Source organism: Paramisgurnus dabryanus, chromosome 21, assembly GCF_030506205.2.
Source record: "Paramisgurnus dabryanus chromosome 21, PD_genome_1.1, whole genome shotgun sequence".
Classification (NCBI taxonomy): Eukaryota; Metazoa; Chordata; class Actinopteri; order Cypriniformes; family Cobitidae; genus Paramisgurnus; species Paramisgurnus dabryanus.
The window spans coordinates 27,778,899-27,792,036 of record NC_133357.1 but is presented as its reverse complement, the minus strand read 5'-3'; the positions used below and the strand labels follow the sequence as shown (position 1 = coordinate 27,792,036).

General features: G+C 36.4%; 1 protein-coding gene across 1 annotated transcript; it reads left to right on the top strand.

Moving 5' to 3' along the window:
• The first annotated feature begins 412 nt into the window (after positions 1–412).
• Positions 413–12,971, top strand: LOC135775904 (transforming protein RhoA-like). The gene is made up of 5 exons (XM_065286480.2): positions 413–507; positions 7,960–8,121; positions 8,528–8,648; positions 12,399–12,529; positions 12,658–12,971. Exons 2-5 carry the CDS (start codon positions 7,960–7,962, stop codon positions 12,829–12,831), a joined length of 588 nt encoding a protein of 195 aa, XP_065142552.1. The 5' UTR covers positions 413–507; the 3' UTR covers positions 12,832–12,971.
• The last annotated feature ends 167 nt before the right edge of the window (positions 12,972–13,138 follow it).

Below are 13,138 nucleotides of genomic sequence, written 5' to 3'. Positions count from 1 at the left end.
CGCACACGTGCACACGCCAGAGTATTAAAATGAATAAAGACAAGAAAAAGAAGATTTGGAATCGTTATTTCGTTTTTGTTTTTTTGTTTATTTGATTTCTCGTTTTAAGCTGAAAATGGGAATCCATTGAACGTTTCGTTGTTTTTTGTTGCATACAGAAAAACAAATAAACGAATTATGGACAGTTTATTTCTTTTTTCGTTTGCCACATTGAATGTAATAATTAAATGATCGGATGATACACGGACCAGATGTGTATATTTATTTGCGTGTACTTAAGTTAGGTAAAATATACACAACGTTTGCAAAAAAAAATGAGAAGCACTATATAAATAAATGTGGACTGAAGTGTAGTTGATGGGGATGATATGGGCGGGTGTTGTTTCGTGGTAGTATTGAAAATGGGCGGACTTTAAAATCAGCCAGGAAAAGAGAGAAGGAGATCTCTGCATACTTGGGAAAAGACCGAAAGTCATTACTTCCTCAGAGCACAACAACAAGAAAACGGTAATTGTTCTTTACTTTAAACACAAAGTAAATCTATAAAGTTAACGACGTTTATCTTGTTTTCGTGAGAAAATTATAAAGAGTGTTTTTATTCGAGTTGAATCATTATACATATATGTTTCATGACGTTCAGTCAAACACGTTTTAATAGTTAAGATGCTTATGTTTGTTTTTTAAGTTATAAAGTGTCGATCTATTTTATTTACTTAAGGCTTTGCCTTTTACATGAATTAACGAAGAAATATCAAGTGGTCAACATTATTCACCACTTTTTCTGACAATTGCTGAAATAAATGTTTCTGTACATTAGAGCAACGGTTTTCTTTTACGTAGATTTAAGTAAGATAGATCGTTTAGGAAATATGTATGTAACATTTCTAAATAAGCTATGAAATGTCTACGGCTAAAATATTTTACAGGACAAAAATATTTTCAGCCTTTAATCGGCAAGTTTAATTTGCAACTGCATGCCTTTTTTCAGAAGGTTAGTAATGTGCTTGTTTGTTTGTTTGAGGATGTCTGTGTAAAGTTTCTTTACGATTAAGGTCGCATACTGGCACCCATCCCTTAGTCCGACCGATGTGTCTTTTACAAATATAAGCCACTTCTAACATTAATTTAACCGTAGTTTTATCGATCTAGATATTTATATATTCAGATAAGAGGATGTTAGTTGTCTGGAAATGTTTTAACGTTGGGGTGCGGTGAGGCCTCGCGACACGACGATCTCTCGTCATTGATATCACGCTATTTAAAAGAAATAATGTGTCCGGATGATTAGTCATGTAATCATTTATGGCTATGGCTTTTGTCGCTCGGTCAGTGTTTTTTGGAAAGTTTGGATTTCTTTTCATTCTTTGTTCCTCACATAGCCAATATTTTTAAGGGGGCACAGTTCACAGAAATGTGTGCAATCACGGACATCAAACGAAATATATTATACGGCTTTCAGTCTTCAACTATTCAAAGCATCCACACCAAACTCATTAAATGTCCTTGCACGTTTGCTTTGATTCATCGCTGTGCAGTCCGTGAACTTGCACTGTTGTATTACATTTTCTAAAAACACAACTCAGGATAAATTACAAGTTGTGAGTGACTCCTGCTGCTCCGGTAGAAACTGTATCCTTGCGCCTGAGCGGAAATTCTTGTAGTTTAAATGTTTATCATCTTTATAGTTGTAATTTTAAAAATTTCTGCCTATTTTAGCAAAGATTATTTAAAATGATATTATGGGAAAAAAAATCCCAATTAAAAACATTTGAAGCAGGACTACTTTGTCAAGCGTAATGTGTCGTAGCAGTGAGCAGATCCTAATGAGGTCTCCTTATATGAAACACCTGACTCCACTAATCAGGCTCCTTTCAGAATGTTTGAAACATTTCTTTGATTAACACACTAACAAACTGATGAACTTTCTGACATCTCTTATTTTCACTCATGCTCAAAACCCATGTTGCCCATATGGGACCCACGTGGGGCCCACATATCAATGTTAATTAAATCTAAAAAATAATGAATTTTTATTTAAAATGTTTTATACTGATCAAATCATATCTGTTATATTATTTGCTCTTTGTATAAAAGTGACAATCAACCAAAAGTTATTATTTTAAGATTGTAAATGTAAAAAGATGTATTTCAATCATAAAAATGTTTTGCCCACATAGGTGCCATGAGGGGCCCACATTATTATCCCACATGGGCAAACCTATATGGGGCCACATAGTTAACCCACATGGTACCCACATATATTGCCCGTGTGAAGCCCATGCCCACATGTAACCCATGCTTCCCAGATGGGGCCCACATATCAATGTTGGCTGGGATCAGGGCCGGTTCTAGATATTTGGAGGCCCTAGGCAAAATTTATGTTGGTGGCCCCTCACACCCCTCTAATTTTCAGAATAATCTGAGAACGTGTTTGTCTACTGCGTAAGAAATCAGATGAGCACTACAGTTATTAAACATGTTTTTCCCCATTACTTTTATCAACAAATTGATTAACTTTATGCTAAAATATAATTAGAAATTATGCAAAACCACATGTGTTAAAAATTTTAAGGCAGTCACATTTATTAAAAACACCACCTTTTTGGGATAACACAGGATAACAGTTTTGCTTTCTCCAAAGAGTAAAATAAAAAAGACAATAGTACATTGCAAAACCCCTAACCGTAAAAAAATGACAGGTGAACACCTCCTAGAAAACTTTTATTGTTTTTTTTTATTTTAACTTGGTATAAAGAAGAATTTCCCTCTTACTTAACCAATATACAGTATAAAGTTATCTATCAGACTATTGCAATACCTTTTTATAAACTACCTTAAATATCCATACAAATCAGCTGCCACTGGAAGTTAAACAGACAAAACTACTTTCATGATTTGAAAACTAAAATAAAAATTGTAAACTCAAGGGTGTATGGGTAATGTAGTCTCTGCTCTCGGTGGGACGAATTAGGAAGTGTACATTGTGAAGAGCACTCTGAAAAGCGGCAGCACAGCAAAATAATTAAAACCTCTGATTTAAACAGATGTGCAAATGAGCGTTCCGGTACGCTAAAAGCACGTTCTGGGCTCAGGGAGAGGTGGTGGTACGCTCGAGCTATTTTTAGCAGAGATGTATAGTAACGAAGTAGAACTACTTCACTACTGTACTTAAGTACTAAAAGACAGTATCTGTACTCTACTGAAGTATATATTTTTTTCTCCTACTTCCACTTTTACTTCAGTACATTTTTTCTTTGAGTTTAATACTTTTACTCCAATACATTTTTTATGTGCTGCATAGTTACTCGTTACTCTCAAATGTTACGAATCATGGTCACATGGTGGTCTGAACCAATTGGAGATAGTAAAGGGCGACCCCTCCCAACCTCTCACTCACAAATATGAGCTGGGGTTGTTGACAAATGTGAAGCGAAGAGAACCAAAGTGCGCGAGAAAGACAGAGAGAGAGAGAATGCGCAAGAAAGGGTGAGTGTGCGTGAAAGAAGGAAACCTAAATTCAATGAAACACCTTGTACCTTTACCTATTACCATTTTATCGACTAATATTTCATTAATTCTGAATTCTCTTATCGCCATATCAGTTAAATTAATCTGAATTATCTGAACATTCATGTCCTTGTACTCCTGCTACAGCCAAAGGAATTGTAAGTCTCCTTTAGCTTAAACATTTGAAATAATATAAACAATATTATATTCAAACTTTTGACTGTTTTCTTTAATAACTACATTACACAATACTTGTACTTTTACTTTCAGTACTTGAGTAGTATATTTTAAAATAAACTACTTGCAATACTTAAGTACAAAGCATGTTTAATACTTTAGTACTTCCACTTAAGTGCTGTGCTTAAAGAGCACTTCAACTTCTACTCAAGTCACTTTTTTGATAGAGCACTTATACTTTTACTCAAGTCTGGGTCGCTAGTACTTTATACATCTCTGATTTTTAGAAGTGGCGGTACTGAGTACCAGCGCGTTCCGGCCCACTTAAAGCACTGGGTAACGCCAGTTTTGTTTGCTGTTCGACTTTAAATACAAACTTTTTTAAATACAAACTTAATTCTTGCAGTGGCAGTGCCGCATAAAGTTGAACTTACCTTAAAACTTTATTTAATGCTGTCAGTAGTGATTGTCGGACCAGCGCACATGGACTTAGCTGTTATGGAGGCTCCCCTTCCAAGCTTGAGGCCCTAGGCATTTGCCTACTCTGCCTATATCTAGCGCTGGCCCTGGCTGGGATACGGCTTTCAGTCTTTTATCAAATGCTATTTAATCGGAATAATGACATATTGGCACCATATTTACATCTGAAACAGCATGTTTTGTTAATTTACGTTTTGTTTAATGACTTGTTTAAATGTGTCATTAATGCATTTTGCACAATAACTGCTAATTATCCTATGAAATGAATGTAATTTTAAATCCATAAAGTATATTAACAACGAAAATGACATAAGCTATAGCCATGTGATTGATTTTAATGTTCAAATTTAAAAATTAGGAAATTGTAAAATTTTACCTCATATGTGAGCATGTGTGAATCCGCCAACTTTGGCGTTGTGATGATGAATCTAGAAATCTCTACCAGGGTTGCCAACTCTCACGCATCTGGCGTGACAGTCACGCATTCAGCCTCAAACGCTAAAATAGACATTCTTCTCTGCTGTATTTTTTTCACTCATGTGCATGGCCGTACCCACCATGGAGGTCTTCGTCTTATTTAACCCAAAGCTCAGCGCTCGTTCTGCATGAGACGTCTTAGCACCGCGAGACCGATTCAACAGTAAATGACTTAGTATGCATTTAAATCGATCTCGCGGTAGTGTGATGTCACAATCAAACAGTTCTGCACTGCACCCCATTAAAGCAACACTAAAGAGTTTTTGCTCTTTGCTCCCCCTACAGGTTAGAAGCGTAATTGTCCATTACCACTGTCATTAATAATTTAGCCTACTGCAGCAAAGCTTGCTCTGATTGGATTGTAGGTCTGCCGTAAAGCAAGTTTTTGTAGTTTTTACTCGAACTACAGGACCGCGACCCGGGGGTTGGAAACTTCTTTAGTGCGGTTTTGGCCGAGGGCTGCAAAGCGAATGTTCAAGTGCCGTTCACCCTGTTTTGAGTGGATGAACGACTGAAACTTTTTTGGAAACGTTATTTTAAGAGAAAAAAAACTCATTGGTGTTGCTTTAAGTAAGATAAAGTCTAATTGCTTTCCAGATGACGAATCAAATCACAGACAGAGGTGCAACTCAATGGAGAACAGCTGCGCAATTCCTCAGAAAGTGGAATTGCAAGGAAGATGTAATTAATTAAACGGTGACTATTATACAGCTGTATAATGATTAGAGTCACAGCCTTGAACTTGAAAACCCGACGCATCGTGCGCGGCACAACACTTCATCCATTGGTAGCGCGAGTGCACAGAGTTTAAATAAGCCCATGTTTTCTTTTGGCTTAAACTAATAAATTCACATAAAATTTGTGAATGTAGCTGTCTTAGTGAGTATCTTGGTAAACAACTATTTATGTCTTAACCGAATGTAAACATTTTATTGCATTCTGTCTAAAGCCTGCTTAATAAACACTATACCCGTTGAAGTCATTAATGTTAAAGGAATAGTCTACCCTTTTGCCATATTAAACTATGTTATTACCTCAACCTATACGAATTAATACATACCTATCTTTTTTCAATGTGTGCACTGTACAGCACGTTGTGAATGTGTTAGCATTTAGCCTAGCCCCATTCATTCCTATGGTACCAAAAAAAGTTTTATTTTGTGCCACCATACTTACTGGTATAACTCCTCATGTAACATTCTTTAAATAGGGAAAACACGGAAGGGTTTGGTGGCTTCCCTGTTTGGTACCGAATAATGGGTCTAGGCTAAATGCTAACACATTCACTACGCGCTGTACATTACACGCATTGAAAAAAGATAGATATGTACTAATTTGTCTAAGTTGAGGTAATAACATAGTTTAATATGGCAAAAGGGTAGAATATTCCTTTAAACAAAAGAAGAGAAAATCACCCACTTGTCTTGTCTGTACACTGTAAAATACTTTGCTGCCTAAAAATTTTTTGTTGAATCAACTTGGATTTTCAAGTTATTTCAACTTACTATTATTTATCTTGACTAGAGATGAGTTGTTACAACTTATAAAATTAAGTTTACTACTATTTTTTTATAAGTTGTCAACTCATCTCTGTTGACATGACTTGTAAATTTTAGTTGATTTAACAAAAAAATGTAAGGCAGCAAAGTATTTTTACACTGTAACTTCTGTAACTTTGTAAAAAAGGATTCATCCATATTTACTTTTAATTAAATACATTTTTTTGCCAAAAAATCTTAGTGTTGAGCTCTTCTATAGAAGTAAGTTTAAGGTTTATTATGGAATTTAAATTTCCTGAACAACTTTTACTAAAATTACTTCTTCATTAACAGACAGATAAATCAAATCAAATGTGAGAAGTTTAAAATTCAGTCTTGCATTATATCTTAAAGCAGGTGAGGTCAAAGATGATTATTTGTTACACTTGACGTAGATAATAGACATGTGAATATTACCCAAAGCAAAATTTTTATGACAGACAGGAGGCTAATGGACCATTCTAAGGGACCAATATAGTAATTTCCTAAATATAAGCACCATGTATTGTTTTATTCACTGTGTTTTATGCAAACAAAAAACAAAACCATGTATTAACCTCATCTGTGTATTAACCTCAGTTTACTAACACAACCTATTGAATCAGGTCATGAGTTGACGATGAAGTAGAATAAATGCAATGCCATGTATAGTCCTCACTCATGCATTAACCTCATAGATTATGACCTTAGTTAATCAACCATACTTTATTCAGGGGAGCTTGATGAACTTTCAGCTCTCTTTCAGCAAAGCCCCGATCATAACAATCACATAATAAATCAAATAGTCAAAGTAACAGTGAACAAAAAGAAACTTATCAAAACAAAAACATCAAACATTTGGAAATGAATGTAGTCGTTGTAGGTTTAGATGGTAAGTGGCTTGTGGTGGCGGCAGCAGTGGCCAGCGGCCAAAATTTCCAGTAGGCCGCTGCATGCGCATGTTTGGGGAGAAATCTCACTCCAAACAAATTACCAAAGTTCTACTAATATAACGCAGAGATGGTCACATTTTAAACCATACATTTTCTACACAGAGGAGGTTAACTGCACATTACCGTACTGGGGTTTGGAAATGTTGTGAGCGTTTCTTACACAGTTTAATTCAGATAGCCAAATGCAGCAGCGACAGCAAAGCTCGTGAGTGCGCTCAGACACTGATGACGTCTTCGGCTGCGCTGACTGCCGCCAGAATAAAGTAATGTAACACGATCAAAACGGCAAAAATCTCTCATAATTTATAATATTGTGCATATTAAACAAATTAAAAGAAGTAACAGATTAATGGACACTTCTATGAATTTGAAGTTACAAAATCCATTTGGCTCAAAAAACCGAGGGGGCACATGCCCCCTCAGTTTGAATGGGCATGACGCCTCTGCACATAGCAACACAGATACAATGTAACATCCGGTGAAATGATACTTCGCTGCAGTGCTGCAGTGGTTCATGTTGAGTACAGAAAAATTATGATGAACAGCTTTAACTTCCACTTTCATGCTGTCATCGGTGCAGTAATGTTTAAATCATAACCACCACATCAGACCAGTCACCCCCCACTTACCAAATAATAAATAAAATGAGGATTTTTATCTGATGTTCTCTATGGTATGTTTACATCTCTATCAGTAACAAAATAAAGAGTTTAACATTTATATTATATAACAACTTCTCAGTCATCCCTTTATGTTAAATGTTTTTTCTCAAGTCTCATTGTTACAGCAATTTAAAGAAAGCAGAAATATCTGGATCATAACCTGTCTCTGTTCTCTCTCTATTACAGATGAGACTCTTTCGTAAGAAACTTGTTATAGTTGGTGATGGAGGCTGTGGAAAGACCTGTTTACTTATTCAATTTAGTAAAGATCGGTTTCCTGAACTTCCTGAACACTTGCCCACAGTGTTTGAGAACTATGTTGCAGACATTGAGCTTGATGGAAAAGGGGTATGAAAGCTGCCAATAACATCAGATTGAAGATAATTTAAAACCGTTAAAAACCTCATATGGATCATCATATATAAGGTAGTGGCACCTGTCACCCAATGCTCCCGGGCAATGCAGTGATAGCTGCCCACTGCACCGTGTGCGCGATTACATAGATGCTAAACATAAACACTTAACACATGAAGTCAACTTCCTAATTTCAACAGCCCAATTTAAAAAATCATAAATGTGATATTTGAACTGTTGCTAGCAGTGGTAGTGCTGCACTTCACTTTTGTTTAAGCGTTTTAAAACTCTTTGAAATACTGTTTTTGTTAGTACTACTTTCTAATAGTCTCATTATTTTTCAAATGTTATTTTGTGTAGTGTCCACTAAACTTGAGTTTGTTTTACTTCCTTTATTTAGGTAGAGCTTGAGTTGTGTGACACTGCTGAAAAGGAGGATTATGATCAATTACGGCCTCTCTCATACACTGACACAGATGTCATTCTTATGTGCTTTTCCATCGACAATCCTGATAGTTTGGGTGAGGCTTCGTCATAAAACATTCAGATTTACTAACCTATTCATTTTAACATACTTGAGCATGAGGTGAAGTGAAAATCGGCCGTTTGAAGAATAAATGAAACTATCAGACCTATATTTGTAGCTCAAATAGAAAGACACAACAATTAATCTGTCAAACTAGGTATTCGGAAAGTTGGTTTAAGAAATGCAACCCTTTGATAATTTTGCTCCAGAGGTTAACATAAACATAAACAGAAATTGATTGCATCAAGCAGTTCTAAACTTAGCAGCATACTGTGTTTTTTAGTTATACGTACTATGTGCATAAGTTAGGCCCTGTTTACACCTGGTACAAGTGGGCAACCCTAAATACAGGTGTAAAGAGGGTGTAAAAACTTTTGAGCTTGTCCACTTTCGATCACATTCGAATGTGTTTGAACAGCCACAAAAGACTGCTTACTGACCTAATGTGTGATGTACTGAGCACAGTGTTTTACATCGGTCCTGACTTCTAGCCAGAGTTGTATAGTACTTAAGTATTTGTACTATCTGCATAAAAGTAAATTTCATTTAATCGTATTTTATTAGTGTTTTTCTTTGGAAAACATACATTCCAAAACACATTATCATAATTTTTACTCCACTACATTTCATAATTTCATAAGTTTTTGGTTTATATTTAATATTTAAGTACATTAAACATCTAGTAATTTTTTGTACTTTTACTTAAGTACATTTTTTTTTCGTACTTTTACTCAGGAAAGTAAAAGTACACAATTTTTATGTTATTAGGCATTAAATCAATTTTAGTATGTAATATATAATGAATACACAGTATTATTCTATGCTTTAGAATGTTGTGAAAAATTTTTAGTAAAGAAAAGTAATTTTTTTCCCAAGACAAACACTCTGATAAAGCACAGATGCTTGGAAAATGTAACTAAAATACTTAAGTATTATACACCTCTGATTCTAGCATGAAGAACCCACTGTATTCAGCACAATTTTTAGGCTTTCATTGATAAAGCTGAAGTGGCTGCTCTCCGCCTCTTTTATTTTTGTTTCATTTTTTGAGCGTGTAAAAGTTATGTGAGCTTATTTTATCAATTGCTCTGAAATATCAAAGAAAGCTCTTACATATACATAAACTGTTTACTAACACAACTCTGTGACATAATATTAGTGCGTGTCAACTCAAACCTGTCATTTCTCCCGCTTGTGTTTTAACAACTCCCCATCAGCACAGATCATTTATTATGTCATGTCCAAAATGCTCCTATTAACGCGATGTTTTAATGTCTGTACCTTGAAACGCAAATGAGTTTCAGCTCCTCCCTTCCTTATAAACAGACAGTGAGCGATTTCAGTTCAAATAGATCTGATTAATACAGTCTGAGACAATAGTATCTAGTGGGCGGAGTACAACTCGCTTAGGTTGGAAACTATGGTAATGCAGGACTGTAAGTGGGCGGGGCTTTATCAATGTGACCCAAAAAATAAAAATGTAAAGATGTTTTATAAGTTAATTTGATTGTTTTAAATGTGACATGTATTAGTCAGAAATAGCAATTTAAACTGTTTACTTCACAAAGATTAGTTTAATGAGGAATTTCATACTCGTATAATAATAACGTTTAATGGCTTACTTCAGTTATGTCACGAAACACAAATAAGTATTAGTGATAATATTAACGTTTTACTTTCTCCATAATACATGCATTGTAAAATTACTAACAGCTCTACTTAAAGGATTAGTCAATTTTCTTTAAAAAAATCCAGATAATTTACTCACCACAATGTCATCCAAAATGTTGATGTCTTTCTTTGTTCAGTCGAGAAGAAATTATGTTTTTTGAGGAAAAACATTCCAGGATTTTTCTCATTTTAATGGACACCAACACGTAACCGTTTTAATGCAGTTTAAAATTGCAGTTTCAAAGGATTCTAAACGATCCCAAACGAGGAATAAGGGTCTTATCTAGCGAAACAATGCACTTTTTAACTACAATTTCTCCTCTTCCTCCGGCTGTGTGACGAGCCAGCGCGACCTCAAGTAATTGCGTAATGAAGTGGAAAGGTCACGTGTTACAAATATGAAACGCACATTTGCAGAGCATTTTAAAAATAAACTGACACAAAGACATTAATTACTATCATTCCACATACAACAACGTGGGAACGGTCTTCTTTCTCCACACTTGTAAACACTGGGGCGTAGTTTCGATACGTCATCCGTGACCTCTTGACGTGATGACGTATTACGTGAGGTCGCGCTGGCGCGTCACAGGACTGGAGGAAGATGCGAAGTTGTGGTTTAAAAGTAAAAAATATTTTTTATTTTTCTTGTCAAAAATGACAATCATTTCGCTAGATAAGACCCTTATGCCTCGTTTGAGATCGTTTAGAGTTCTTTGAAACTGCAATTTTAAACTGCATTAAAACTGTTACGTGTTGGGGTCCATTAAAGTCCATTAAAATGAGAAAAATCCTGGAATGTTTTCCTCAAAAACATAAACACCTCAGATGCTGAAGCAGATTGTTGTGCCAGCGCGACGTCATTGCCATAGAGACAGTGCAGATAATCCGGAAAACGGCAGACACTACAGGAGGCACAGGTCGCATCTGAACAGTTGTGATACACAAAATGGACAGCGAGTCTGTCTGATCCGGCAATCCGTCCGTCATGTGAGTCTAGTGCTCCAAAAGCCTGGGATAGTCTCTGTCGTGCGGAGGCGTGTGCGCGGGAGACTGAGCCATGCATAGAGAGTGTAGCACGCGCAGACCCAGAGCACTTGACCCGCATGACGGACCGACTGAGAGATTAGGGAATGATGTTTACTCACCGCATGCCTTCATACACTAGCTGGTCTCTGTTACAACAGCGAATAGCATCTGTAATCTTAACACATCACTAGTTTATGTAGTATATATCGCATCAATGATTGCAATTTAAGATGGTAAAAACATAAAGAAGGATAAGTGTATAGCTCATGTAGAATAATTCATTTCAAAGCATGTCATTTTATTCTTAAAGAGCAGCTATTGTCCGACTCATGTTTTTAAATGTCCTTTGGTGTGTAAGTGTGTATTAGTTCATGTAAACGATATGCAAAAGGTACAAACCCCAAAGGAAAAGATGACGCGAGTTATCGTCTCCAATGTAAATCTTTTTCCTTGGACTACAACAAACACACGGATTGTAGGCAACAGTTTGCTTCCTGGGATTGGTGATGTAGACAAGACCGACATTACTATAATTCCTCCCGCTTAGGCCTCACAGCCTGTAAGTTAACTCCTTCAAACATGTTAAGGAGCGTCACATTTCCTGCTGACGTCAAAGGGTATTCAGTACATATTAGCTGGCCAATCAGAGACACAGAGCTTTTCAAATCCGTGCATTTCAGGAAGAGAGTGAAATCTGGAGCTACAAAAATGTACGGTATGTGTAAAATAATGTGTTTTTCAATCATAAACCACGTGAACACATTGTATTATACCAAATACACAAAATAACATTGTGCAATTCTTGAACATTAAGTTCTATTTCACTGCCAAAAACATTCTGAAGAACGTTCCTTTTTTTATGTCTTATGAATGTTTTCGTGAATCCGGCCCCAGGTGTGATTGAACAGCGTTTCTCTCATCCGCTTGTTATCCGATCGAGCAAAACTGGCAGAAATCATACTTTTGTTGTAATTTTGCCTGAGCCATTTTTTTACCCTTTCACTAAAATGTACCATTGAATAATTATTCTTTCGCTGTATCACAGAGAACATTCCAGAAAAGTGGACGCCAGAGGTAAAGCAGTTCTGTCCGAATGTACCCATCATCCTTGTGGGTACCAAAAAGGATCTCCGAAATGATCAGCATACACGACAGGAACTTGCCAAAATGAAACAGGCAGGGCTGTCTTTCTTTTTTAAATTCATTTTGTTTAAGATATAATGCTTTTGATTTAAATTTACTTTACTTAAAAGTGGACATTATGCAATCAAATTCATGTGCCTCACATTTATTTCTTCATTTAGGAGCCTGTGAAACCCGAGGAAGTACGAGACATGGCCAACCGAATCAATGCCTTCGGTTATGTAGAATGCGCAGCCAAGACAAAAGCTGGTGTGAGAGAGGTTTTTGAGATGGCCACCAGAGCAGCACTGAAAGCGAAGAAAGGTGACAAAAAGACTGGCTGTTTACTCCTATAAAAACCTGTAGAAGAACAGGTATCAGTTAACACAACCCAGGATTAAGACTTAAGAACAGGGAGGGGGGTGGGAGAAACCTAACATTCGTGTCCTCGTACAGTTGGCGTACCGGGACAGTGTGCAGGGATGTGATTTTTCCGGATTAATCCGGAATTCCGGATTTTCCGACCTGAAAATGTGACCTACGTGAATCATGCAGATATGTAAAAAAAAAAAAAATAAGGGGGGAGGGGGGTATCTCACAGCCGTCGCCATGGTAACCCGGGACGGAACCACAATCGCCGTCCCCGCGCAACAGGGCCACACC

Coding starts and splice junctions, on each gene's coding strand:
- LOC135775904 (XM_065286480.2), top strand. CDS start 7,960: ATGAGACTCTTTCGTAAGAAACTTGTTATAGTTGGTGATGGAGGCTGT. Junction 8,122..8,527: donor TTGAGCTTGATGGAAAAGGG/GTATGAAAGCTG, acceptor TCCTTTATTTAG/GTAGAGCTTGAGTTGTGTGA. Junction 12,530..12,657: donor AACTTGCCAAAATGAAACAG/GCAGGGCTGTCT, acceptor TTCTTCATTTAG/GAGCCTGTGAAACCCGAGGA.